The following is a 26,690-nucleotide window of genomic DNA, read 5'->3' as shown; positions in this document are numbered from 1 at the left end:
TAAACTCATCACATTAACTTATAGAATACATTTTTTTATTCTGATTGTTAATTTATTAGTTATAATAATAAAAAAAAAAAATAATAATTCTGTCTAACAGTGGCGGCTCGTGGCTTTAGAAACAGGGTCAGCAAGGTTTTTGTCTCCTCAAATAGGTATACCGTCTAATAAAAACGCTCAATCATCATAGGAGATTTTTGTTTTTTGTTTTTTTTTATTTTTTTTTTTATAAATTTAGAACCTTTTATAAATTTAGAACCTAAAGATATTTATAAATTAGCCCTAGTCTACGTTGTTTGAAAGTAACAAAATGGGGATTACGTCATCGTAAAATTTATTAAAGTTTTGGAGAGATTTTAAAAGTTTTTTTTCTATTGACAGTTGAGACAAGCTTGACATTCTCTCTTGTTTCACGGTGTTTCGACAATACGTTTTGATTATTTTGGGACAAGAGAAATCCCATTCATTTGGGGCAGAAGTTTCCTGATAATGAGAGAATTAATGACAATAATTTATTAATTTCGGTAACAGTTTATTGTAATAAATTGCAGTAAAATTATACATATCTTGTAACTTATTCCACCTTCCGAAAATATTTGGATCAGCATATTAAAGTTTTAATTCATTTTCTATTTTTTTTTTATTAAAGAATGATGAATAATTTTTAATTAACTTGTCTAATAGATATCTTGGAAATTCTTTGGCATACCTTTTAAATTTTGAATCGTCAAAGAGGTCAAAATTTTGCAAATTTTCAAAATTCGAAAAACAAGTATCTATTTGCATAATAATGTGTCTTTCTTTGGGGGTTCGAAAATATCAAGCAAATCCAAAACGTCACTGCGTATATATTGGAAATTACTATGATTACGAAAATCTCCAATGAGATTTTTCACCAGCTTTGTTATTCTATTTTTGGAATAAATAATAAAAGAAAATAGTTTCCCCGTAAACGCCAAAAATGGCTATTATGCTTAGTATAAACCTGTCATTTAACGTTTCTTAGTAAAAACCTGGTATATGCTCAGCAGATACGGGTTTTTAACGTAGAATAAAACGACATGCGGGTTTTTTTCTAAGGAATAGAGCAACACCGCTAATAGTTTCGACCACCAAGTGGAACTATCGTTAAAGAAAAAGAAGAAAGTTTATGATTATCATGATTTCGTCGAGGCCGTAAAAACGTTTAATTTGAATCGTGTGGTGGTGAAAGAAATGGGAGTTTCCGATTTTCTTGTCTGGAAAGACGTATCATCACAGTCAAAATTAAAGAAAACAGAGTTACGTATTTACCTTATCACAAATTGTTAAAGTAATTGTGAAGAGAGGGAGCAAGATTTTACACGTTAAGATTGACGATAGCGAGGAGTTGATAGAGATGGACTTTTTGCAGGCCAAAGTGTTAAAATCTGGGATAAAGGACCCCACACCTGTGACGAAACCTTCTGGGATTGCTAAGAAGAGAAAAGATCAAATATTAAAAAATTTAGGTCAAATTATACCGGCGAACCGCCATCACTTTTGGGAAGAATTGCCAACTTCCGATTAATAATAATTTTCATTTTGTATTTTTAAATAAACGTTTTTCGTAAATACTTATGTTTTATTCAACAATGTTCATAAAAATAATATTAAAATATTTAAATGTTTTGCCTTTCGAGGCAGTTATATAAATTTTATAATAATTACATAGTTAAGCTTAAGACAAATTTGGATAATACGTGCTTTTAGCTAAGTAAACTTGACATAATTCTTTGCTTTGTTAGCCCGTCTGTCGCATAACTAATGTCCATATGGTAATTTTGCAATTTTTTTTTTTGAAAAAAGTTAACTACGATGCTACACACTCTACCCTAAATGATTTTATGTTATTATTGTACCAAAAGCACAAGGGATTAAACAAAAATATTTAATCGCGTTTTTCTCAAAACTCGCTATATTGGAGATACGGGGTTCTTTCTTAATAGGGCAGTACTGCTGTCTAGTACCTATTGATTAACTCGATCATCTCTCTCACAGTTACAGGGTTTATACCCATTTTTCCACAAATTCTGTTTCTCTTCACTGTCCATCTATTACACTTCAGCATTGTGTGAGTAACTGAGAATATTCACAGTATAGGCATTTATCTGTATCTGTCTTTCTGAATCTATGAAGATATGTCCTAAAATACCCATGTCCTGTGAGAAATTTCGTCAGCAAGTAATCCAGTCACCTGTGACCACAGTCCACCCAGTCCCTTAGGCTCGGGATCAGCATCTTGATCTACTGAGCAACATCTTCCGGGTTGTTCCACTCTTCTTGCCATCTTTCTATTGATCTTTCCGTTTCTTTTTTTATGGCTGTTCTCTTCTCCTATAGATATCCTTTCTACTGCTAACACGTGCAAAAGAACACAACCCGTGATAATCCACAAGTTCTGTCTACTCCTATCATAAGCCCTTTGTAGATCGGTTTCTCTATCGCCGCATCCGACTCTGGACATTCCGGATGTGCGAACCTTGTTTGTAGTTCCTGCTCCAGTTATCAAAAATCCGATGTATCGATGTTCCGTTCCGGTACAATCTGGCAAGACTGACCAATCTTTTGTTTTTGCTGCTACTCCCTGTGTAGCCATGGTAACATCGATGTACGTACCTGTACCTCTCCTCACGAATGTGGGTTTCAGACCGGTGTTCAGTACCACCAAATCCAAAGTACCGACCCAATCAGATAATATTCTACCGCGAGTATCGGTGATGGGGGGACCCCATTCCGCCGCTTTTGCGTTGAAATCTCTTAGCGCCACGCATTCTCCTCTCATACTCATCACCTCCTCCATGATCTTATCCATCTTCCTCTCATAATAACCCAACATTATATTAGGAGAGAGATAGCAGCGCACTAGCTGCAATTCCTCTATCCGGACAATCATATACCCTTGACTTGGAATTACAGAATCCGGACATGCTTGACTTGGAATTACAGAAGCTATGAGGGGCACTGAGAATTGAACGTGTCACACAATACTTGGGAACTATAATCAATGAGTCGTGGGACAATACCCAAGAAATTAAATGTCGCATCGGAAAGGCAAAAAGTGCATTCTTGACTATGAGTTCTGTGTTCAAGAGCCATGACCTCACCCTAGAAACAAAAATAAGGCTCCTTAAATGTTATGTGTACTCAGTGCTTCTGTACGGAGTAGAAACGTGGACGTTGAAGGCGGAAACTCTATCAAAACTTCAGGCTTTTGAGCTATGGTCTTACAGAAGGATCCTGAAGATGCCATGGATAGACAAAGTCACCAATGAAGAAGTACTGCGGAGGATGAGCACAACTGCGGATTTGGTCAACATCGTGAAGAGCCGTAAGCTGCAGTACTTGGGACATATAATGAGAAATCAAGGCAGATACGAGCTACTTCAATGCATTTTGCAAGGTAAAATTGAAGGAAAAAGGGCCCCAGGACGAAGAAGAATATCCTGGCTTGCTAACCTGAGAGCATGGTATAGAAAAACCTCAACACAGCTATTTCGTATAGCAACCAACAAAGTCATCATAGCCAGAATGATCGCTAACGTTCGGAACGGACAGGCACCCGGAGAAGAAGAATGAGGAGCACACTAATAAGAGCTATGGAGGCTTTACTGGACCGCCCCTCCTTCAAACATCGTTTAAGGGAGAGTCCACATTGGGACATTATAAACTCAGGTATAGATTCAATTATATCTTAGGTATAGAGAAAACTTAAGTATCGTAGTGGTTAGATCAAGATATAATAACATCATAAATCAAATTAGGGATACCGTATGACTGATAACTTCTGCTGATAATGTGCTACCCAGATACAGGCCTAAACTACTTTTACAGGTGGACGTCTGTCTACGGGAGGTAGAGGACAGAGGAACTTACTTAGATCCATATTTTTTTCCTTGTGAATAAGGAACTTACTTAGATTCCATAAGTAAATATTGTATATTTTTCTTACTAAATCATATATTAACAGAAGTTCAAACCGATATCTATTTAAAATATACGATTATTTATTATTTTAGCTCACTTCCCAGCAACGTGCAAAGGCGAAGTAAGATGGATGTTCCAGCACTTAGATGTTGACGGCGATGCTAAGCTTTCTCTACAAGAACTTTACGATTTAGAACACGATCAAAGCGAAGTTTGTCTGAAACCCTTCCTACAGCAATGCGACATCGACAGAGACGTCGTGGTTACTCCTTCGGAATGGTGTAGATGTTTCCAGCGAACAGAAAGGCCTTGCGCTGCGGTCAAACGCAAGATTACTGTTGACATGCTAGGTAGGTTTATTTATTTTGAATATTTCTTTAGTGTTTATTATATATGTATAGCGAAAGTTAATATTTTAAAGTACAAACTATGAAATTTTTTTATTTAATAATACCTTTATTTTGCTTTGGCCTTTTGACAAAAGGACTTCTACAAGGCTGTGCTACGTCCCCTACTCTGTTTAAAATATTCTTGGAAAAGACACTCAAACCATGGAGGAGAAAGTGCGAAGGAATGGGCATACCAGTAAGAGACGAATATCTATACACCTTAAGTTTTGCCGACGATCAAGTAGTCATCGCACAAGATGAAGAAGATCTCAGCTTTATGCTCAGAAAACTAGAAGAAGAATATAAAAACAACGGAATGGAAATAAACTTAGAGAAAACCGAATACCTAACAACAGAAAACAAGGATATGAGAAACCTAGAGATAGACGAGGGAAGACAAATAAATGGAACAGATAAATTCAAGTATTTAGGAACCATAATATGGAACCAGGGAACAACAGAAGAAGATATAAACAACAGACTGAGACAAACAAGAAACTGTATAAGACAACTAAACTCAGTGTTGTGGGATAAGAACATTACGATAAAGACAAAAAAGAGAATATATAACACCCTGACAAGAAGTATCCTGACATATGGGTCCGAAAACTGGACAATAAACAAGAGAAATAGAGGTAGAATAAGAGCAGTAGAAATGGAGTTCCTGAGAAGAAGCTGTAGACTTACAAAAAGAGACAGAATTGAAAACGCAGAGATTAAGCGGAGAATGGGAGTGCAATCAGACATAATCGACTATATAGAGGAGAAGAGACTATCCTGGTACGGCCACGTCAGAAGAGCGGACAGAGGACGCTGGATAAACAAAATCACAGAATGGAGCCCGATTGGAAGAAGAAAGAGAGGAAGACCCCGAAGGTCATTCAGAGATGAAATCGACGAGGCTATGGAGAAAAGAACCCTGCGAGATGGAGACTGGAATGACAGGGAAAATTGGAGAAAACGGTTGAGTGAAGGAAGACAGTGAAAACTGTGGAAATCCTTAGTAGTAGTAGTATTTTGCTTTGGCAACATTTTTCTAAACTTACGGCAGTGTTACGAGCGTTTACTTACTGCATATAAAAAATCATAAGTCTTGAGTTCGATTGCGGTGGGAATTATGATTTAAGAAAATCTCATCTATGTAGTATTCAAAGGCACAATTCTAACTCTTGAGTTTTCAAATTGTGATAACTTTTTTTTAAAGAGGCAGAGACTTAAACTTTTGTGACATCTCTAAATTTATCCAGTAGATTATGTGAGCCAAATGTAACAAAAAAATCTTTATTCAGTTTCCAGAAGGAGGCTTACATTTGTACCCTGTACATTTTTTTAAATAAATGTTATAAAAAGAAACAATATATTTTGTATTTAAATGGGAATAAGCCACAATTAAAGGTTAAAACACGTTCATTGGCGTCTCAATTTCCACTTCGGAAATCGTTCTCAAAATACAAACGATTTTGAAATTGAGACGTCAATGAACGTGTTTTAATGGTTTGTATTTTGAGAACGATTTCCGAAGTGGAAATTGAGACGTCAATGAACGTGTTTTAACCTTTAATTGTGGCTTATTCCCATTTAAATGGTAATTGATTTAGGATGCCACAAGTGGATTTTGGCAACACATACATATCGTTTTAGACAAAGGATGTTCGTCACACAGAGGTGGAAATTATACTGTACAACTTTTTCTCGTTTTACGCTGTTTTTTTTTCTGTCGTTTCTCCAAACATATTCCATCCCGTCAATATGGGTAGCCTTGTATATTTGAAAATATTTTTAGAGTATTGTCCTATCCTCCTATCTATGCTGCAACTTTTACCTAAATATTTTTTTTGGGAATGAGTAATTGGACTTCCTGGCACTAATGCCACGTCCTGTATTTATGAATATATTGACATTTTTTTTGTTTTTGAAGTTGCTGAGTTGAGATTTACTCTTAACTATTACATTCAAAATTTCTTCCCTTATCCCCTCCTGGGTAGCATTCGAACATGGTCAACTGTGTCATTAAGACTTAATATTTATACATAACAGTGCAACACAAAGTTAACAAAGTTAAATAGTATAAAATTATTTTTACCTTTTAATTACAATCTTTTCTATTCTTTTTAGGAGTGTTTGTTCCCGAGTGTGACAACCAGGGGTATTACTTACCAATGCAATGTCATAGTGCAATAGGAATGTGTTGGTGTGTCGATAAACATGGCGTTGAATTTGCAAATACTCGCACACGCGCAAAACCTAACTGCGGTAAGATATTTTTATTCCAAACAACTCTCAAATTATCTTTCTTAATATTGTAAAACAGAAAATAAGAATAAATTTAATGTCAACATCAATTGAGAACCCTAAAAGTAAAGGGGTATAAGTGACAAGTGTTGTAAATATTGAGAAAACTGTATCCCTGAACTGAAAATCTTTCATTCTATTTGGAGGTAAAGAGATCTAAGCGATAAGTCTAACATGTGCTGCTTTCTAGCGGCAATTTAGCCTCCAAACCAACTACGAGTAGCTTGGAAGAGAAGAGATACAACTGCACTTGTACCCCTTTTCCACTGTCTAAGACTGTTAGTTGAGTTTGTTATCATTTTGAATGGGTAGTGGTATAGCTCCTCTAAAGCAATATTATTTTGTTGTTAAAGTAATACTTAAATGTAAACTACAGCGTTTTACGCTACTATATACTACAGTGTTTTTAAGAAGAGTTCGTTTCTGATTGGGAGGCCAGATAAGTGAAAGAAAATAGGGCTAAAAAAGCAAGAAATTCACATAAGCTTACATGGACAAAAAATACAATACTCATAAAGCCAAAAAGTAACGAGAACTTGAAAATCATCATTGTAGGAATAAATATACGAATAATATTTTACAAAAACAAAGCATTATAAGTATTGAGCATTAGGCACTGGATCTCCAAACAACTTTTCGAAATCGATTTTTACAGACTGAGCCTATAAAAAGAAAAAAACTAAATGCAGTTAGCAACAAAGATGTGTGATGTGTTTATAGTCTGGATGGTTTTGGAGTATATAAACAGTTTATAATAAAAACTCTTGATGTCTACAACAAACGTTTACAAACTATAGTTGAAAGCAAAACAGTCTCCTCAGGTGTGTCATGCATAGACAAAAGAGGAAAGAAATCACCTCCGAACAAAATTTCTGAAAGGGCAATTGAAATCACAAAAGAGCATATTAATAAGTTCCCTAGGTACACAAGCTAGTACACTAGCACTAGAAATAAGAGTGTAATTTGAAAATAATGTACAAACTTTATTGTGATTTCTGTAAGGAGGAAAAACAGAAAGAACTTGTAAAGGAAAGCTTTTGCAGGAACATTTTTAACACTCTGTTAAACCTTAGTTTCAAAAGGGCAAGTACGGACAGCTGTGATAAATGTGATAAATTTTAGATAAAAATAAATCATGGTTCGGCAAAAGAAAACGCTTTAGCTAATACAAAAAAAGACTTACTTGCTTAAGGCGGAAGCCATGTGAACAGCAAAAGATAAGTGTCATGACCTAAAGGATGCTAGCAAAGTTGCGATCATCTTCGATTTGTGAAAAACTATGCCAAGTCCTGATGTGCCAACTTCTAATGCATATTATTTAAGGCAACTATGAACGTATAACTTAGAGGTCCATAATCTACAGACTGGAACGACCCATTTCTTTATGTGGCACGAAGGTCAGGCATCTCGTGGATGTCAGAAAATAACATCTTGTTTCCTAAAATGTATCAGAAGCCTTCCACCATCTGTGAAACACATATAACTGCATTTAGCGACAACTGTGGAGACCAAAATAAGAGTCTTCTGATAGTCAAATTTTAGCTCTACATTGTCCAAAACACAAATATTCAAACACTAGATCATCGCTTTTTTATAAGTGGTCTTTCTTATAATGAGTGTGGCCAAGACTTTGGTGTGATAGACCATGTTTTACAAGAAAACAGCTGAAGATATCATAGAAGAGTTTAGTGACATCTATTAAACCCACTTGAGTTGGCAAAAACTCTGCCCTTTTGCCAGATCTCTTGCCAGTATCGATTGACAGTTAGTCAACTACGTACCATGAGTTTTTCATAAATCTGCAAACTTAGAAACAGCAGTCAATTAACAGCAAAGTCAATTATGTATTAGTGTTATGGTGAAGAATGAATTTGTACAAAAACTTTATGATTTTTTTATATTTTGTACCTTTGTGTTGCATTTTTTAGAAATTTAAGGGGACAAGTGCTACTTACCAACCTAAATATAGCTCCAAAATAAGTAAAGTCAATAAAATTATGATTTTTTTGTTACAAATTATAATAATAAGTTACTTAATTGGAGAAGAAAAACTAGCATTCAAAAATCATGGCAATTACAGTGAAGGCCCAACTTTAAACGGCGTTTACTCAAAATTTACTTTTTGTCACTTATACCCTTTTACTTCTCAATTATATCTATTAATTTCTTTTAATAAAAAGTTAATTTTCTTGTAGACACCATCATGAACAAATCCAGCTTGGATTACTCCTCAAAGCAGATGAGCAATAGTGTGGACAATTCCAGCGATGACGAAGGCGGAGATGATTCTGGAGATCAAGAGATCGAAGGTAGCGCCGACCATCCCACAGACTATTAGATGTTAAGTTAAAACTACTATTGATAGTAAAACTAAGAAGAAAGGAACAACCAACACCTTATTCCGTTAAAACGCCTGCTACTTAACTTAAATCTTCATTATGACCTAATTTGTACGGCTTAGATACTTAGATATTTTTTATAAACGACGAGAAAAGTTACGAAATCAGTATAATTTCTGCAATAGTAGCTTTTATGTTTTAAAAGGCCATATTGTGACTTCGAAATCAACTTTATTGATAGTTGTAAACGTTCGCAACTACATAAGGCTGTTAGTCAAACTGGCTGATAGGCTGATATTCATTTTTACACTATTCAACTGTCAGTTTTATTTTTCTACAGGCTTTAGGAAATCGTAAATGATAATTTTTTGGTATAAAAGGTAACAGTAATTTAGAAACATGTAATCGAAATTGTTGACCAATTGACCTAGACCTCTTTTAGAGCTTTTCCTTTTCCGGCTCAGTACTTCCTCTATGTTTCCCGTATTCGTTGTTTTTTTATGTAATTGCCAGCTTGTTTTAGGGTTTTAAGGGTTTCCAATTCTAGGCAGCTCTCGGTAGACGTTTTTATTACATTCTATTTTTTGTTCGTAAACTTTGCTTGCCTATATATTCTACAAGAACTTTGTCGCGTGTTCATTTCCATTTTCATGGATATGAAAACGAATATTATCTATGGTGACCTAAAATAAGGGAAATACATGAAATAACATGACACAAGAATGAAAATACTATCGAAGCGAATCTAATGCCGCAGCAAGCCGGGTTCAGGCCCGAAAAATCGAAAATCATGCACTGCACAAGTACGTCTACTCAATGAGTACATAGAGAATAACTACGAGTAAAGACAGATTACGGGTGTGGTATTTGTTGATTTGTAGGCTGCTTACGATACCGTGCTGTTATCAAAGATCTTCAAAATTCCTAGAGTCATTATTGTAACAAAGCTAATCGCGTCTGTACTGCGAAACAGGAGGTTCTTCATTACTTTAATTGGTAAGAAAAGCAAGTAAAGAAACAAAAAAAAAGGCGTGCCCAAGGGAATGTACTTGCACCAATGCTGTTCAATATTTATACCAACGATCAGCCTACCCTGCCTACTAAAAACGCTTCCTATGTGCAGACGATTTGGCCATAGTTGTTTAAGGCAATACCTTCTGTAGAGTAGAGGCTAAGCTAGAAGCAACAGTATCAACTATGCCCGAATTCTATGACAAAAACTTCCTAAAACCCAACCTGAATAAAACTCAAATTTGCGTCCATCACCTTGAAAACAAGGACGCAAATTGCAAGCTGAAACTATCATGGTGGGGAACGGCCCTTTAATACACATCCAGTCCAAAATATCTCGGAGTGGTACTGAACAGAACACATACATATAAATATTGCAAAAAAATAAGGCAAAAGTATCGTCCAGGAATAACCATCTTAGAAAACTTGCATGGGGTCGATGGGACACAAATTCTACAGTTCTCAAAACAACAGCACAAGCCCTGTGCTACTCGACAGAGAAATGTGGAGCAGATCTGTATATGCAAGACAGGTAGATTTAGCCTTAAATGAAACATGCCGAATAATATTACTGGGTGTATGCAACCTACAGCTGTTCCGTGCCTCTAGAGAGTCGCAAGCTTTGCCCCTCAAACTTCGTACATCGAAAGGACGCAAAATACATCGAAATGTTCGACGATAGACACCTATTATATGAAGCACTACTGCTCGAACAGTCTAGACTAAGATCAAAGAAAGCGCCCGTACCACTATTGACGGTGTCGGGGCAACTTTCGATTTTTAAGTGGGAACCACAATTTTTTGTTGCGGACTCGTACTTGCATCCAAATGTCTATCCGACCGTGTCAAACTCGATTATCCGCCTGCGTCCTTAAACGCAGGGATTGAGGCAACTTTTGATATTTAAATAGAAACCTCCATTTTTTGTTGCGAATTCGGTATCTGCATATAAATGTCTACCCGACCGCGGCAAACACAATCATACGCCCGCGGCACTATGCGGCGGGGCGAGGATAACTTTCGATTTTTAAATTGGAATCACTTTTTTTTATTGCGGATTCGGTATTCGCATCTAAATGTCTATATGGCCGCGCCAAACACGATCATCTGTCCATGCCCTAACGACCGGAACGGGAGCAACTGTCGATTTTTAAATGGGAACAACTATTTTTTATTGCGGATTCGGTATTCGCATCCAAATGTCTATCCGATCGCGCCAAACACATTCAGTCGCCCTAGAGGCACTCAATCTCACTAGAGGCACCTGACGGCTACTCGCTACGCCAAGATAATTCTCAAGGCACACGCCTTAATTGGAAAACGTGGAACTCTCTAAACAGAATAAGAACAGATGTTGCCCCTGTCAAGTCAAATAAGACAAATAAAATCAGGTAGGTAGAATCGACGCACAGGACTCACTGTGCGAATGAGGTGAAGTTCAGAACATGGAACACCTATTGTGATATATGTCAGCGATAATGCCTTACGTCACGCCTTTCTTTGCGGAGAAACTTTAAATATTTAGATCTGGACACAAAAAAGTAAAGTAAGTTTCGAAACATGCCATTTTTCAAATGTTAAGCCATTCTTCAATATCTATAATCTATTTACAGTCAAGGAAAAGTACGCCTTATAATTACACCTGAATAGATTCTTAATATGGACTGAAATTATTATTTTATTAACTGCTACATTTAATGGGAGCAAATCACAATTTTCATTATATATACTTTATATATCCACAAGGAAACTAAGTTCCTGTAGCTAGCTGTATACCATGTATCACAAAAATATGTTAAAATCCTTTATAAAAGGTATATAATAAATTATATACCTTTTATAAAGGATTTTAACTTTATATATGATATTTCGACTCACATCTACATATTTTGAGAAGAATTTCCGATTATGTCTAGATGTCTATTTGACTTTTGAATAGAAAATTTATAATTATAGTTGTGGTTCTGATTAGAAACTACAATCGCAAAACAAGAATACTGGTTCAAGATATGAGTCGTCTATTACTCTGTTCATTGCTATTTTATGATCCTTTAGGCAATATATGTACCGTTGGAAAGATGATCACGTATAGTTCATACACTCCTCGGACTGTTTCTTGGATGTTAATATAATATATTGGGCATTCATTTCAACCAAACGGTCACATATATAGCAAGTAACTGTGTATATTATATGGACTGATAAAGGTATTTCGATAATTTGACGATACAAAGAAGAATTTAAACAAATGAGTCTGGACATCTTGGTGGTCATAGAAAGTTTGACATGTTACCCAATGACTTACTGCTATTGTTTTTATGTAAAAAATTATGACCATATACTACGTATTTTCTCAAGATCCTGGACAAGAGTTTTATCTCCACTATTTTAGACACCGATAAGAGACCAACAAATCCATCCTATACGAATAATGAACCTTTTATAAATTAATCATTTAAGCTACTACTGCCAGTAATTGTACAGGCGAGACAGATTCTGTTTTAGTTTTTAATATTTATTGTAGTTAATATAAAAGCGACGTTTCACTTTCTCCTAAAACGAGAAACTCGAAACATTCCACGTACAGGGTCTCACAAAAAGTTTTACACATTTCATCGCTTGAGATAATCAATTGAAATTTGGACATGTATTACTTTCACATATGTATTCAGAATGATACTACGGTTAAAACTTTTTTGGACGTCCTGTATATAGCTGTCGTGTAGCAGAAAACAATTTCCAAAAATAATAAACCCTAATTATATATTTTTTACAAAAATACGGTTGTTTGTTACGCTCTTTCTGCAATTATTACTTCGTTTTTTCTTTGTTTGTTGTCTTTGGACTTGATACACGTGGTAAACATTAGACAGTTAAAGTTAAACTCATTTAATACAATATTTCGCACAAGAAACTCACATCATTTTATAAAGAGATGTATCTAACCTAACCTAACCTAACTGTAGCGCCATCTCTCAGAAAATATTGCACCTTTTTAGTGGTGTACTGCTGTTCCCTTATTAAAGAATACCATTTCTGTTTGATTGGTCCATAAATCCAAATTTTGGGTAAAGAAGTGACAGTAGTCTTTTCGTAGGCAGCTAATATTTTACTATTGCACTTATATAACAACTGTAAAATGCTACTATCACTGCTGTATTTTGTTGTTCGAATTATTGAAGATGTAAACATTTTCATCGGAGTTTTAATTGTTAAACACCCAAAATGATGCTAGTGACATGAAATCATTAGTAAAAAGAGAATAGCTTTTGGCGAAAAGTGTTCGAAACAAGATTGTATGTATTAATATATACCTAACCTAGCTTAAATGAATATAATTTCATATTCTTAATACATTTTTTATTTCTGGAAATTGTTTTTGAATCATGAAGCAAATTTTGTCTGATATAGAAATGATACATTCCATGCCATTCCTATTTTTTTAAGAATTTACCATAAACGCATCTCCATGTAGTATTTTAGTTAAGTTTACTATAGTTTATTATTGTAAATAATCTTAGTTTCTGATAAGATATATACAAAAAGAAGAAAAACACGACCTTTCATGATACGATCAACTAGGTGAAATGTATTTGGTATTTAATTCAATAAATTTTTGAAATATATTCAATTAAACTCGCATATATTTTAAAAAAACATCTCCAGATGGTAGATCATCTATGCTCGTCTACAATTCGAGTTTTTACAATAGTTTGGAATAACCAGTCCAATTATTTTTTTATTTGTCCTCATTGTTCCGAAATAATAAGAACAGGCATGCTTCATAGACGAAAATAATATTTTCTGGACATTCTAGGAAATAGTAAATAAGGAGAAATACGAAGAACTCGACAAAAAACCTAGAAGTTTGTTGAGGAGGGGGTTCGAAATATATATTATATAAAACCAATGATTATGATCACGAAAGCAATGTTAATGTTTCTTTTAAAAATACTCTAGGAAGAATTTCAGAACTGCAAAAAGATTCCCACTAATTAGATCGAAAAGAAAAGAATACCCAGCCAATTTTAGTCTTGACGTGATGTTGTGGAATATTCAAGAAACAAAACCGACAACTACCAACCAGTGCAGCGGGGAAACTAAACATTTAATATACATTTGATCGAAATCAGTATACCTATGTAGTTAAAAACATTTTTTTGTTTACCCAACATTCCTCAATATTGATGTGATGAGTGTTGCATACCTTTGTGATGTTAAATAATAAAGAAAGACGTATAACCTTAACAAAAAAAAAAACCTAAGGAAAAACTATCAACTACGCCAATAATAGATGTCCTGAAAGGGTCTATACATTGGTAATCTTATAATATTGTCAAAGCACAACTTCATGAAGTTTTAAATACTTTACTTCCCAAATATTTACGTTATTCTTTTTGTTTTTTTTTTTCAATTAGGTACTGGAAGTAGGTTTATCAATATTATAGTTGTGTATTTCGTATACACACAGCAGGATTAATGCTGATATCTGATATATTGAAAGAAAATGAAGACTGCTTGGTTTAATATTTTAATTTAGACATGCGTAGCTGAATGGAAAAATAACGCATTATGGTCGTAAAAATGATATATTGATGGAAAATCAACGGCCAAATAAACAATTTCTCCTCGTTGGTCGATTGTGTAACGGTTGTAATTTATTTTTTTCTTTCGTTAGTTTAATGGAATATCGCAATATTTATAACATGTATCTTATATGGATTCTTTTGGAGCAGTCATTGCGTATATAGGTAGTAAATAGTCATGCGCAGAAGCTTCATGTTCGTACTGTCTAAAAACAATTAACAATATAGGGCGATCCGCTATTAATGTAGTTTTTATATTTAGAATTGTCGAAAAACAATATTTCCAATAAACAATAAAATTTTAGAATATCAATATTTCAGAAATATTTTTGAAATATGTTAAAATGGATCTGAAGCTATTCAAAAACTATACAAAGTTATACAGAACCTTCAAAATTAATTTGGATCTACATCTTATTTGTATTAATTAATCTTATAAAAAATGTCAAAATGATCTTTTACAGCTTTCATGCCAACATTGAATCGTCTAGTAAGTAATATTTAAATTCTACATTTGTCTATAAACGAGATATTTTAAATAGTATTTTACATATAGCTTATGTAAAATACTTTCTATTTATTTCTATGGAAAGTCGGTATTAAAATAACGTGCTGCAATAATTCAGTTGGGTGTTAGTTTGACTATGTGTTGCCTTTGTCTCGACTCTGTTTTGTGCCAAATCAATTACATTGTATTTCAAAACGGATCCTAAGCTGATTTCAAGCAAATTCTGGGAAAACAAATGGATAGCCTAATCGTATCAGTAGCACAACGGGCAGAACAGTAATTTACCCAGAAAAATCTTGGTGAGTCGCGGATTCAAATTCAGATAGGCATGAGACTTTTTCTATTAAATTAAAAAAAGTTCTCCCGTACAACCGAACGGTACTCGTCCGAGATAGCGCAGTCTTTCAGATTTAATAAGTGACACCTCTGTGTCACTCTCTTTTGTTGTTTCCCCATTAGGTACTGAGATTGTGATTTCCCCAATAATCCTAAGAAATTTTCTCCATCGGTCTCTATTTTCACGGAATTAATTCTAAATTTGGTCGGATCATCTGGTTGATGACCGTCCTCTCAGAAACAATTAATCTCTCTAAATTACCGTCACATCTGCAAACTACTAGAATTTCCTGCACGCATGTTGTGGACTTTGTGTGTGTTTAAATAAGAATAATATAAAACATCCCCGCTAGCGATAATATGGCCTGTCATCTAGTAGGCTCGATAGCCCAGCCGATTCTCGCACCCACTTTGTCGTGAATAAATCGTGAGTCGTGAGTGGATAGTTGGTTCGAACTATCTGCCAATCAGAGAAATTGTTCAAATGCAATAGTATACAATTCATTTATTGACGTCTACGGAAACCTGGGAACTATTATAAACGAACAGTGGAGCAATGTACAGGAAATAAAGTGCCGCATAGGAAAGGCAAGAACGGTCTTTAACAAAATGAGCGCCATCTTCAAAAGTCACAACATATCCCTAGATACAAAAATGAGACATTTGAGATGCTATGTTTTCTCTGTGTTGTTGTACGGGGCGGAGGCATGGACACTTACAGACACCACTATTAAAAAACTTGAAGCATTTGAGATGTGGCTTTATAGAAGAATGCTGAGAATATCATGGACAGCGAGGATCACGAACAAGGAAGTTCTAGAAAAAATGAAGAAGGAACCAGAGATTGTGTTTACGATCAAACGCATAAAATTGCAATATCTGGGACACGTTATGAGAAATCAGCACCGTACCTCCCTGCTGCAGTCTATATTGCAAGGTAAAGTCAAAGTTAAGCCAGGACCCGGTAGAAGGAGAATATCATGGCTGCGGAATTTAAGAACATGGTTTAAGAAAACCTCAACGGAGCTGTTTCGAGCCGCAGCGAGCAAGGTCATGATTGCCAATATGATTTCCAACATCCGAAACGGGTAGGAACCAGAAGAAGAAGAAGAACGGAAACCTACATAAGATAACTTAGTGATGGTCATCTATCAAGTGGGAAGTCTGCAGTTCAAATCGTAAATGGGGGGAATAAACGAAATCGACGGTAATCTTGAGTTAGCAGAGTGTATTCTGGCTTTATAGGTTGTATATTTAATACATTGATAGCATCTAGTATACATACAAATTCAATGTTAAGTAGAGTAAGTTTAAACACAAACATAACAAATCACACTAAGATCAATCTTGTACGAACGATTTTACACATATTTAGGTATGTCTCTGAAACGTGGACCATCCGAAAAGCAGGTAGGAAAATCTTCGAGCATTTGAGATGTGGTGTTGGAGAAAGAATGTTTCGAATTCTTTGGATAGCCAAAAGAACAAGTACATATGTTCTTGCAGAGATTAACAATCCACAACGTCTCTCCAATTCCATATATTTAAAAATATTTACATTCTTTAGACATACAACACGTGACGATAATAGGAAGAGACTAGTAGCCCAAGGAAAACTGGCGAGAAGAAGAAGACGAGGGCGATCACGAACCCGATAGACTGATACAATCGAGAATTTATTAAACACGAACGGCGTTAATGTGGTATATGCCACCTAAAATAGAGAGATACGGAGAGACAGCATAGAAAGAGCAATACAAATCCAATATTCATAATAACTACACATCTGTTAAGATGTATAGATTGAAAGGATGATTGATGGATGTTTAAACCATGAGTATCTAGACAACGATAAATTTTATAGGTCTTTTATGGATTAAAAAACCGATGAGTCTGCTAATCATGTGCATCACTTTTGTTACATAATAATCAGTAGATAATTTTTATTTATAAAAACAAAAATAATACCGGAGTATCGCCTTATACATATTTATGCATTATGTGTTAGATATATCATAATATTATTGTTAAAGTTAGAAATTGTTTATGTATTTTGATGTCTGTTTTTTTCCTAGTAACTAATAACTTCATTTTCTGATCAGGTCTGTACATTAATCACCTAATATTAAAGTGTAAATAGAGAGAATACTGAAGAGCTTGATTTGTTCCACAATTAATTTCCAATGCGAGAATCATCAAAGTTTTTCTCAGCCAATACTGTTGATGATTTTTCGGTTTTCAAACACACCGAAAAGCTTTTTTTTAGTCATGATGTTTTTTAAATATATACTATACAGTCATAAGTATGTGTTCTACTAGAATCAGATCTTATCAAAAATTTAAACGGGCGAACCGTAAAGTAATATATCAGTTTTTGGCAATAATACGGAATTGGAGGTACTGTCAAATAAATACCTTAATAAATTAACGAACTACAAGAAATAAACAAAAATATTAAGTATAAAAGCATATAGGGCTGGTATTTTAAAGATTAAGTAATTAAAAGTAGTATCAAGACTATTTTCAACTTTAAAATAATTTAAATAATCTTACAATCTAATGTAGGGTCAAAAAGTCTTATAGAAGACAACTTAAAGAGCTGTAATCCACGAAAAATAAATTATCAAAGCAGATAGGACTACTTAAACAATATATAGTGGACACATCACTAATTCGGACACGAAAAAAAAGTGTTGAAGTTTGACTAAAAGGTTCAACTGACTAAGCTGCCGTTGATAAACTGGACTTGATATTTAATGACAGAAAAATTCCTATTAGACTCAAAAGTCTAATATAGCTACATATTACCGATGGCAAGATATGTACTAAAATTTATGGCTCTCGGATATCCTAAGATTGGCTAGACAGAGATGCAGGGAGTGGAGAGACCACATTAGTAGAATAGACGATGAAATACTAGCAAAAATCATCAAATTCAGTAAATGAATGGCATTACAACTCTTCGCGAGTCTTTGCCGCGTTTACTTATTGCCTTACATGCTTGTTGGTCCTGTGGTGCTATTTCCAATTGCCTCACTCCCATTTTCACCAGATCCTCTCTGATTGCATCTTTCCACCTTTTTCTAGGCCGCTCTACAGACCTTCTCTCATATCTTCTTTCCCAAAACACAAGATCTGAAAAACCCAATACAACGAGACCACCTGGGAAACCAAAACGATAGTACGAGACCTGGACATCGAAGTCCAAAGACTTAGTTGTAAGAACAAGCAGACATAGTCCTAAATCAAGAATAAAACGAAGAATAGATTCAGGGTATAATTATACACTTTTAACTGATTGTGGTTCGGTCTCTAGGTTTCGCTACATTTTTATGTAGGTTATTCAGAAGCAGAGTAAACCCACTGAAATCACTCTCCAACGGCTCTAATGTAGCTCATCAGTCGGGCCGTCGATCATTGTCGTGTTTTCGGATAGTGAAATTTTAGTCTTACCTCATCTACTGATGCTCTGCATAGAACTAAATTACTAAGGGTAATAAAAGTTTTCTATACAGATCCAAAATTCTGGAAAAAGATTAGTCAACCAAAGAATCGGAATTGATGTCTTATGTATGAACAGGCAAAATAAGGAACGCACTCAATAATAAAGAAATAAAGCCCTGGGAGTAGATAATATCGTTATAGAAGCCGCAAAGATTGGAGGAGACAGGCTTTTAGAAAATATAAAGAAATTATCCTACTAATGTCTGCACCAAAGTGAAACAGCTATAAGATGACACAGTGCAGTTACCATTTACTACACAAACAGGGCAATTCGACAGACCTTTAGAATTATCGATCAATAAGTCTGTTAAACCACCTCTACAAGTCATTTACAAGAATAATAACAAATAGACTAAAAACAAAATTAGATTTGTGCCAAGCTAGGGATCAGGCAGGTTTTGGGAAAAACTTTTGAACTAACGACCACATCCACTGCATAAAATACATCGAATGCAACCGCACATTGGTTCTGGCTTTCGTAGACTTTCGCAAAGCATTCGAAATGATAGAAATTAACAGCTGAATGAGAGCGTTGGAGGAAAGTCACATATATTATCGATACTCCAAACTGATCGCGAATATATACAATATTGCAACCATGACCGTAAGATTATACAAAGATACAAACTGTATACAAATCAAAAGAGGAATCAGACATTATCTCCCAAACTCTTTACGGCAATTCTGGAACATGCTTTCAAAAAATTGGAGTGTGACGCCAAAGAAATCAATGTCGACAGCGAAATGTCTCCCACCTACGATTTGCAGAGAGATAGTTTTGAGAACAGATAATTTAAAAGAGATTGGAACTGAGCTTACTCAGATGTCGCCTATAAGGAAGTTGGTTTGATTTTTATGAAAGACACAATGCATAACAAATTGGTACCAAGCGAAAATTAAGTTACACTCTAGCATGGTCCGCAAATGGAGAGCTCTATCAGACATCATCAGTAGCAACATGAAAAATTATTTGAAAAAGAAGACGTTCGACCAATGTGTGCTTCCAGCTATGACTTACGGCGCCCAAAACACTCTTCTTAACCCAGGCCACAACAAGCAAACTCAGAGTAGCCCAAAGAAGAATGAAACGCTCGCTACTTGGACTGACCCTCAGAGAAAGGATTTGAAACAAAGAAATAAGGACAGGCGTCACATATGTCTTAGAGCGCATAGCATGGTTGAAGTGGAAATGGAATATGTGGCCAGAATCAATGACGGACTGTAGATCAGAAAAATCACAGTGTTGAGACCACGAGTAGACGGAAGAAGCAGAGGTAACTACTTACGCGATGGACAGCCGAAGTCGAACAATCGCTGGGAATTGGCTGCAGGAAGCTCAATACCGACAGCATAAGGCTGGATGATGATGATGCTCTGTGGCATACACTACCGAAATATTTTCCATAACGCTTTCAAATTTCCAGAATAGAATTAGAAGTTATAAAGAATATGAGTTTCTTCATAGACATATAATACTAGACATACTGATCGTTGCAATACCAGCCCACTCCCCCCAGTGTGACAGAGGAAATTGACACAAAGTAGTCCCTGCATCTCTTTCTAATTTGCCAAGTTTATCGACCACGTGACCTTAATGACCAATGAGAAGGTCACGTGGTCGATAAACCCGGCATGCTATGCGTCAGGTTTCTCTGCCGCACTGGAGAAATGCGTCATATTGCAGTAGTCAGTCTATCTTGTATAATAATGTCTATGAGTTTAGTAAAACTTTATGGAAAGGTTTCTCAAAGTAGTACGAAGATGTTAAACAACAAGTTAAAGCTTTCGTTAAATCTGAGAAATCTTTAATCATACTGACAATTAGTTTAACATGCGATTTTTTCTGATGTGTTCGATATAAAATTTGTAAATGATACTATACTATGCACCAATTAAAATTGCTTACCTTTATTATAATTTTTTACAATAAAATCGATATTCTAATTTACTGACATATACATTTCTTGTATGTTCTATTAATAATTAGGGTAATGAATTTCAAAGCTTTTTGTGTCTGTTATAAGGCAATAAAAGAATATTATTGAAATTAATAATTTTTTTCCACATTAAATATTAATTACTGCACTAGATCATGATTATAAGCCGATTTTTCTTGAAGTTTAACTATGTGCAATGGATGGTAGGAAATGGAAAAAATCTATGAAAGTAATAATTTTTAACAATATGTGCAATATAATGTTGGTAGTGATTTTTTATATTGTATGTGAAGTTTAGGACCTTTTAATTTGGGGTTGTGTGATGTTTAATGAATATATCAAATTTACATATGTTTTAGATGATTCTAGTTGGACTAAGAAGTAATCATCATACAGTAGCGTGCATATAAAAGTTTACTTATTTATTGTATGTTTTCGAGACATTTAATAAATTAGATCTCTTACATATATCATAGTTGTTTTATTTTTGTACTACAATGTAGATGTAAAACAATGTATATTTGCTTCTTTGACAATGTTAAGTACCAGAAGCTACTGAAAATCTTGCAAAAACTAAATACTGATTATCCAGATGTACAAAAAATGTGAAAGTAATAGTGCGGTCAAACGGCCAAAATAAAACTCGAAGGCTCCCTGTCAGAGCAAATAAGTATTCAAAAGGGTGTACGACAGGGATGTATTATCTCGTCAATGCTATTCAATTTATACTCTGAACATATTTTCCATGAAAAGCTGAAACAGGAAAACATAGAAACCAAAGAAAAAGTGGAAGAATTGGAAAATAAAATAGATAGAATGTAAAAGGACAAAAGACGAAATAATATAATACTACAGGGAGTGGAAATAGATACAGAAAACCAAAATGTGGTAAAAGAAAAGTATTATTATTATACACAAGCAAGGGCAGAGGGACCAGTCCCTATTTTGCCAAAAAACAATAAAATTATATTAGTAACCTACTAGAAAATCATAAAATTTATAAGAAAAAAATTATATAATTTCAATTAAAAAAAAACAAGATTTTAACTATAGTAGAAAACAGTAAACTCTGTTTTTAAACGCGTTGGTAGAGGGGGCAGAGACAATAGTATCACTAAGGTTATTCCAGCTCTAAAAAATTCTTTTTCTTAAGGTGCCCTCTCCATTACTGAAGATTGGCTATAACTACAGAAAATTGCTCTCTCTATCTTGAGATGTTCTTAGTAGCGAATGTGTGTCCATTCCTGTTCAGTCTCTTACATTTTTCAGCCAGGAGCCTTTTCTTCTTCCTGGACCTCTTCTTCCTTCCACTTTCCCTTTCATTATCAGTCGTAGGAAGTTTTTTTCTACTCTGTAAATATGTCCTAGATAACTCGTTTTTCTAGTTTTTACAATATTTAGGAGTTCTCTCTCAGTCCCCATTCTTCTCAGCACCTCGTTGTTGGCCACGTGCTCTGTCCAAGAGATCTTCAGCATCCTTCGAAAAACCCACATCTCAAAGGCTTCTACACGTCTCATACTTGTGATTCTGAGAGTCCATGTTTCCACTTCGTATAGTAATATGGGATAAATGAATGTTTTTAGAAATTGCTAGAAAATTGGAAAAGGTAGAGTTTATTAGGAATTTTTTCATTCTTTGAAAAACGGACCTAGCATACTGTATACGAGCACGTATTTCAACTTCGTAGTCAAGATCGTTTGTTATCCAGCAACCAAGATATTGGAATTTTTATACGGGTTCTATCTGTTTGTTGTAGATACGAATATTAATGACGGCATTTGGTGCACGTGTAACGGCCATTACTTTTGTTTTATTTGTGTATATATTCAGTCCCAAGCTATCTCCCTCTTTGGTTATGGCATTCAAAAGTCGTTGCAAACCCTTAACAGGCAATAAGGACGCTGTCGTCTGCGTATCTTAAATTGTTTACATATTCTCCATTGATTCCGTCTTCAATATTTTCGAGGACATTTTGGAGGATCTTTTTGGAATATATATTAAACAATAGTGGAGAAAGTACACAGCCCTGGCAAACTCCTCTTTTTATTGACATTTCTGCTGTCATACAATTGTCTATTTTAATCGACGCCACTTGATCCCAATATAGGTTTTTAATAAGGGTCACTGTGTTATGGTCTATACCATATTGTGTTAGGGTTTCTATGAGTTCTGCGTGTTTTACTCGATAAAACGCTTTTTCGTAGTCAATAAAACAGAGAAACGCGTCTTTTCGTTGATCTCGGCATTTTTGTAGTATTATCTGGAGGCCAAATAATGCCTCCCTCGTACCAAGTCCCATACGAAATCCAAATTGATTGTCGCTCAGATTTCTTTCGCATTCTTTGTATATACGTTGATGTACAATTTTGAGTAAAATTTTCAGAAAATGGCTCATCAGGCTAATTAATCTGAACTGTGATCCATTTGCTTTATTTTTCTTGGATATAGGTATAAATGTCGATCTAAGCCAGTCTTCTGGGAAGGTTCCAGTGGTATATATTTTGTTAAATAGTACCTAATGTTAAGGACTGAAGATTTTCTTCATTCATAAGTTTTATCATCTCTACATATATGTCATCTGGACCTGAGGCCTTTCGTGGCTTTGCCGTATTGATTGTTTTTGTAACTTTCGATGTTAGTATATCAAGTATTGTGTCTTGTGCTATATTTATTTGTGATTCTGTTCTCTTGTCATCAAACAGATCTTTGATATATTTTCCCATATATTTCCTACATTTTCTGGGCTAGATACTATTTGGTTGTTATCATCTACTAGAGTTGTTGCAGTGAATTTTTTCTTCATGTTTTGTGACTTCCTTAATCTTTTTGTATGCATTGAAGTAGTCATGTTTTTTTAGTAATTCCCTGAGTTACTCACATCTTCTGTTCCTCCATTCTTCATTGGCTTTTCTAATTTTGTTTCGGATGGTTCTCTGTTTCTTTATATTTTACTTCATTGCGGTTTTTCTAAGATCTTCTTACGTCCATCAGTTCTAGGATATCTTCTGTCATTCATGTATTCTTTGTTTTTCTTGTGTTGTCTTGTATTTGTTGTGTTTGTATAGTTGTGATTGTTGTTTTGAAGGTGTGACAAATACTTTCTACTGATTCTTCTGCTACCTCGGGTGCTTCACTGAATTTTTCTTTGAGTGTATTTTCTCTATCTGTGCCTGTACTTCTGGATCTTTAAGTTTTTCGAGGCTAGGTTTTATCTTCTTTCTGCGTTTGATTTTCTTTAGTTTAATTGAGATTTTACCGATAACAGGATTGTGGTCGGAACCGATGTCCGTCCCGGGATATGTTTTAACTGCTCTGATTCCATTTCTATACCGCTTGCCACTTAATATATAATCAATCTGGTTTCTTATTATGTGGTTTTGATTATCTCCAGGTGCTTTTCATGTATATAATCTTCTTTTTGTTAGTTTAAACCAGGTGTTTGCGATCATTAGATTTTCTTCTCTATCATTTCTTTGGCCCAAACCAAAGTTTCCGACCACGTCTTCGGTCCACCCTTCACATACTTTCGAATAAAATCTCCCATAATAATGTTTAGATTTTTTTTTGCAATCTTCATTAGCTGTTTGATCTCTTGGTAGAATTCTCATATTTCTCTTTCTGGCTTTTCTCCTGTAGGAGCATATACTTGAATAAAGTTAATATTTCGGGGAGTGGTATTAATTTGTAGCATAGCTACTCTATCTGATATAGGTATAAAGTTCTTTACACATTTACTGCTTTTCTCGTCAACTATAAATGCCACTCCGTTATAATGGTGAGGATCGTGATTACCAGTATAGTATATCACATGGTTATCGATGTTTGTCTGTCCAGATCCAGGCCAACTAACTTCACTCCGAGAATGTTGACTACACAAAAAAACTATTTGGTAGAAATTCTGTCTTGATCTCTTAGAAACGTTCTCTTTTTTAAGTTTAAACTGGTGACCTCTGAGACCTTCATCTTGATTTACGTTAAACATTTCGTCGAGATTTCCGAAATTGAATTTGACTATTTTAATATTTTAAGTGTAGTAATTAAGTCTTCACGTTGTCGGCGAAGATCAAAACAAGTTAGGTTAGCGATACTAAACCTTTCTGCATAGGAAGGTCTTCTCGGTCCCAAAGGAATTCGAGTGGCTTTTGTTTGAACGTTTTCCAACAAAGTTTTTTCTCGAACCAAATCAGAATACTACGTTGGACCAGCGTACTCAACAATCGGTCTTATAACGTAAAGAGTGTAAAGTTTACAGAATGACTGCATTGAAACACTCGAAAAACATCTTCGATTAAGATATAGTCTGAAATTTGCACGTTTACAAAGAAACATGGCTGGTATAAACCGTAAAAAGTAGAGGTCAATCCTAAGGTACTCCACTATCCACTAAACTTTCTTGTCAGAAAGATTCGCCAACTATAACTTTGTAATGTCGGTATGTCAGGAAATCGTCTATCCAACACAATAAAGTACCACGAACGCCGAAATGCTTTAGCTTATGTAGAAGTCTGCGCTTAAGAAAACGGTCAAACGCTTTAGAGAAATCTAGATAATCAACTTCGACCGGCTGCAAACTATTAAGGGATGACGTCCAGTCGTTAACACAAGTAGGAGATTGGTTAGAGTAGAGTGACCAGAGACCAATCCATGTTGTTTTGTTGGAGTAAGGGTTGTTTAGTTGTTATTGGCGAATGAATTTGGTCATTTCCTCGAAAATAATGGCCTCTATGACTTTTCCAACTAATGGCAGTAAGCTCGTCGAACAATAATTGTTATGGTCGAGTTTGTTGTTTTTTTTTTAAATAAGGGTGACAAATGCTAATTTTCAACATTCATTTTCATAGGGGATAAGGCATTCTGGATAAAAAAGTATGCACAATTAACATTAAAGTTATTGCAAGCGCGTCTGCGCATCTTTTTAACAGTTCTGGTGTTATTCTAAACCATCTAAACCCGGTGAAGTAGCTGTGACATGATGTGTTGTTTCACATGATCTAGTGTGAATTCAGCTTGCTGTAAGGATGCGCCGACATTATTACATTTAATGGGAGGTAGATAGCCATCATTCGATTCTTTAGTAAATATCTGTAAAAAGCTAAAGAGAGACAGAGTTCCGCAAAACTCTTTGTCAGAAGAGCATAAAGTCTGGTTGGGTTTTTGAAGTAGAGGAATGGAAACTTTAGACGTCAAGGAGGGTCGTATGTATTTGTAGAATTTTTTAATTTTACCACTGTCAATAACACTTGTTTCAAAATTTTGTCTTAAAGTTTTTAGAGATGTTTCTAAGTTATTTGAAAATCTGCGGTGGTTTTGGAAATCACCGAAAAGCGTTGTGTTTAAATTTCCGGCAGATATGTCGTTTGTGATTAATTGGTTTTATTGCTGTTCGATTTATTCAAGGTTTACGGTTGTTTTTATTTCTTACAGAAGATAGTATTTCTAGAAATTATATTGTGGACGGTATCGAGAAATGCATTTCACATTAGTGAAAGGTTGTTTAAGAGAGTTTAGTGTCACCTTTAGAAAAGTCGGTAGTAACATATGTTACAATATTATTTTTGCGGTGTAGTATTTGACTGAACTGGATGTGAGTCGTTATAATTGCATGATCTGACTTTTCTATAGGAGAGCTGATTTAGAGAGAAAATCAACTGTTCGTTGTTAATAAGCACTAGATCTAAAGTAGAAGGTTGGTTATTAATTGGAAATCTAGTAGGCTCTGTGATGATTTGTATCAGAAACGAAATGCCCTAAAAATTAATACAAAGATAAAGAGCGCAAGGAAAATTGAAAATAAAGCCTGCTTAACTGAGCTTCGGATAAAGAAACAATAATGAAAAACAAA

At 34.9% G+C, this 26,690-nt stretch overlaps 1 protein-coding gene across 1 annotated transcript in view; it reads left to right on the top strand.

Annotated features, from left to right (window-relative positions):
• The window catches only part of Cow (Proteoglycan Cow), a 171,130-nt gene extending 149,813 nt beyond the window's left edge, over positions 1-21,317 (top strand). Inside the window, exons 8-10 of the mRNA XM_072527093.1 lie at positions 4,038-4,295; positions 6,450-6,587; positions 8,822-21,317. Of these exons, the coding sequence (XP_072383194.1) occupies positions 4,038-4,295; positions 6,450-6,587; positions 8,822-8,964 (539 nt within the window). The 3' untranslated portion in view covers positions 8,965-21,317. The remainder of the gene's footprint in view (positions 1-4,037; positions 4,296-6,449; positions 6,588-8,821) is intronic.
• The last annotated feature ends 5,373 nt before the right edge of the window (positions 21,318-26,690 follow it).

This window comes from Diabrotica undecimpunctata, chromosome 3 (assembly GCF_040954645.1).
Source record: "Diabrotica undecimpunctata isolate CICGRU chromosome 3, icDiaUnde3, whole genome shotgun sequence".
Classification (NCBI taxonomy): domain Eukaryota; kingdom Metazoa; phylum Arthropoda; class Insecta; order Coleoptera; family Chrysomelidae; genus Diabrotica; species Diabrotica undecimpunctata.
Note: the sequence above shows the minus strand (reverse complement) of the source record. Positions and strands in the feature narration are given on the sequence as shown.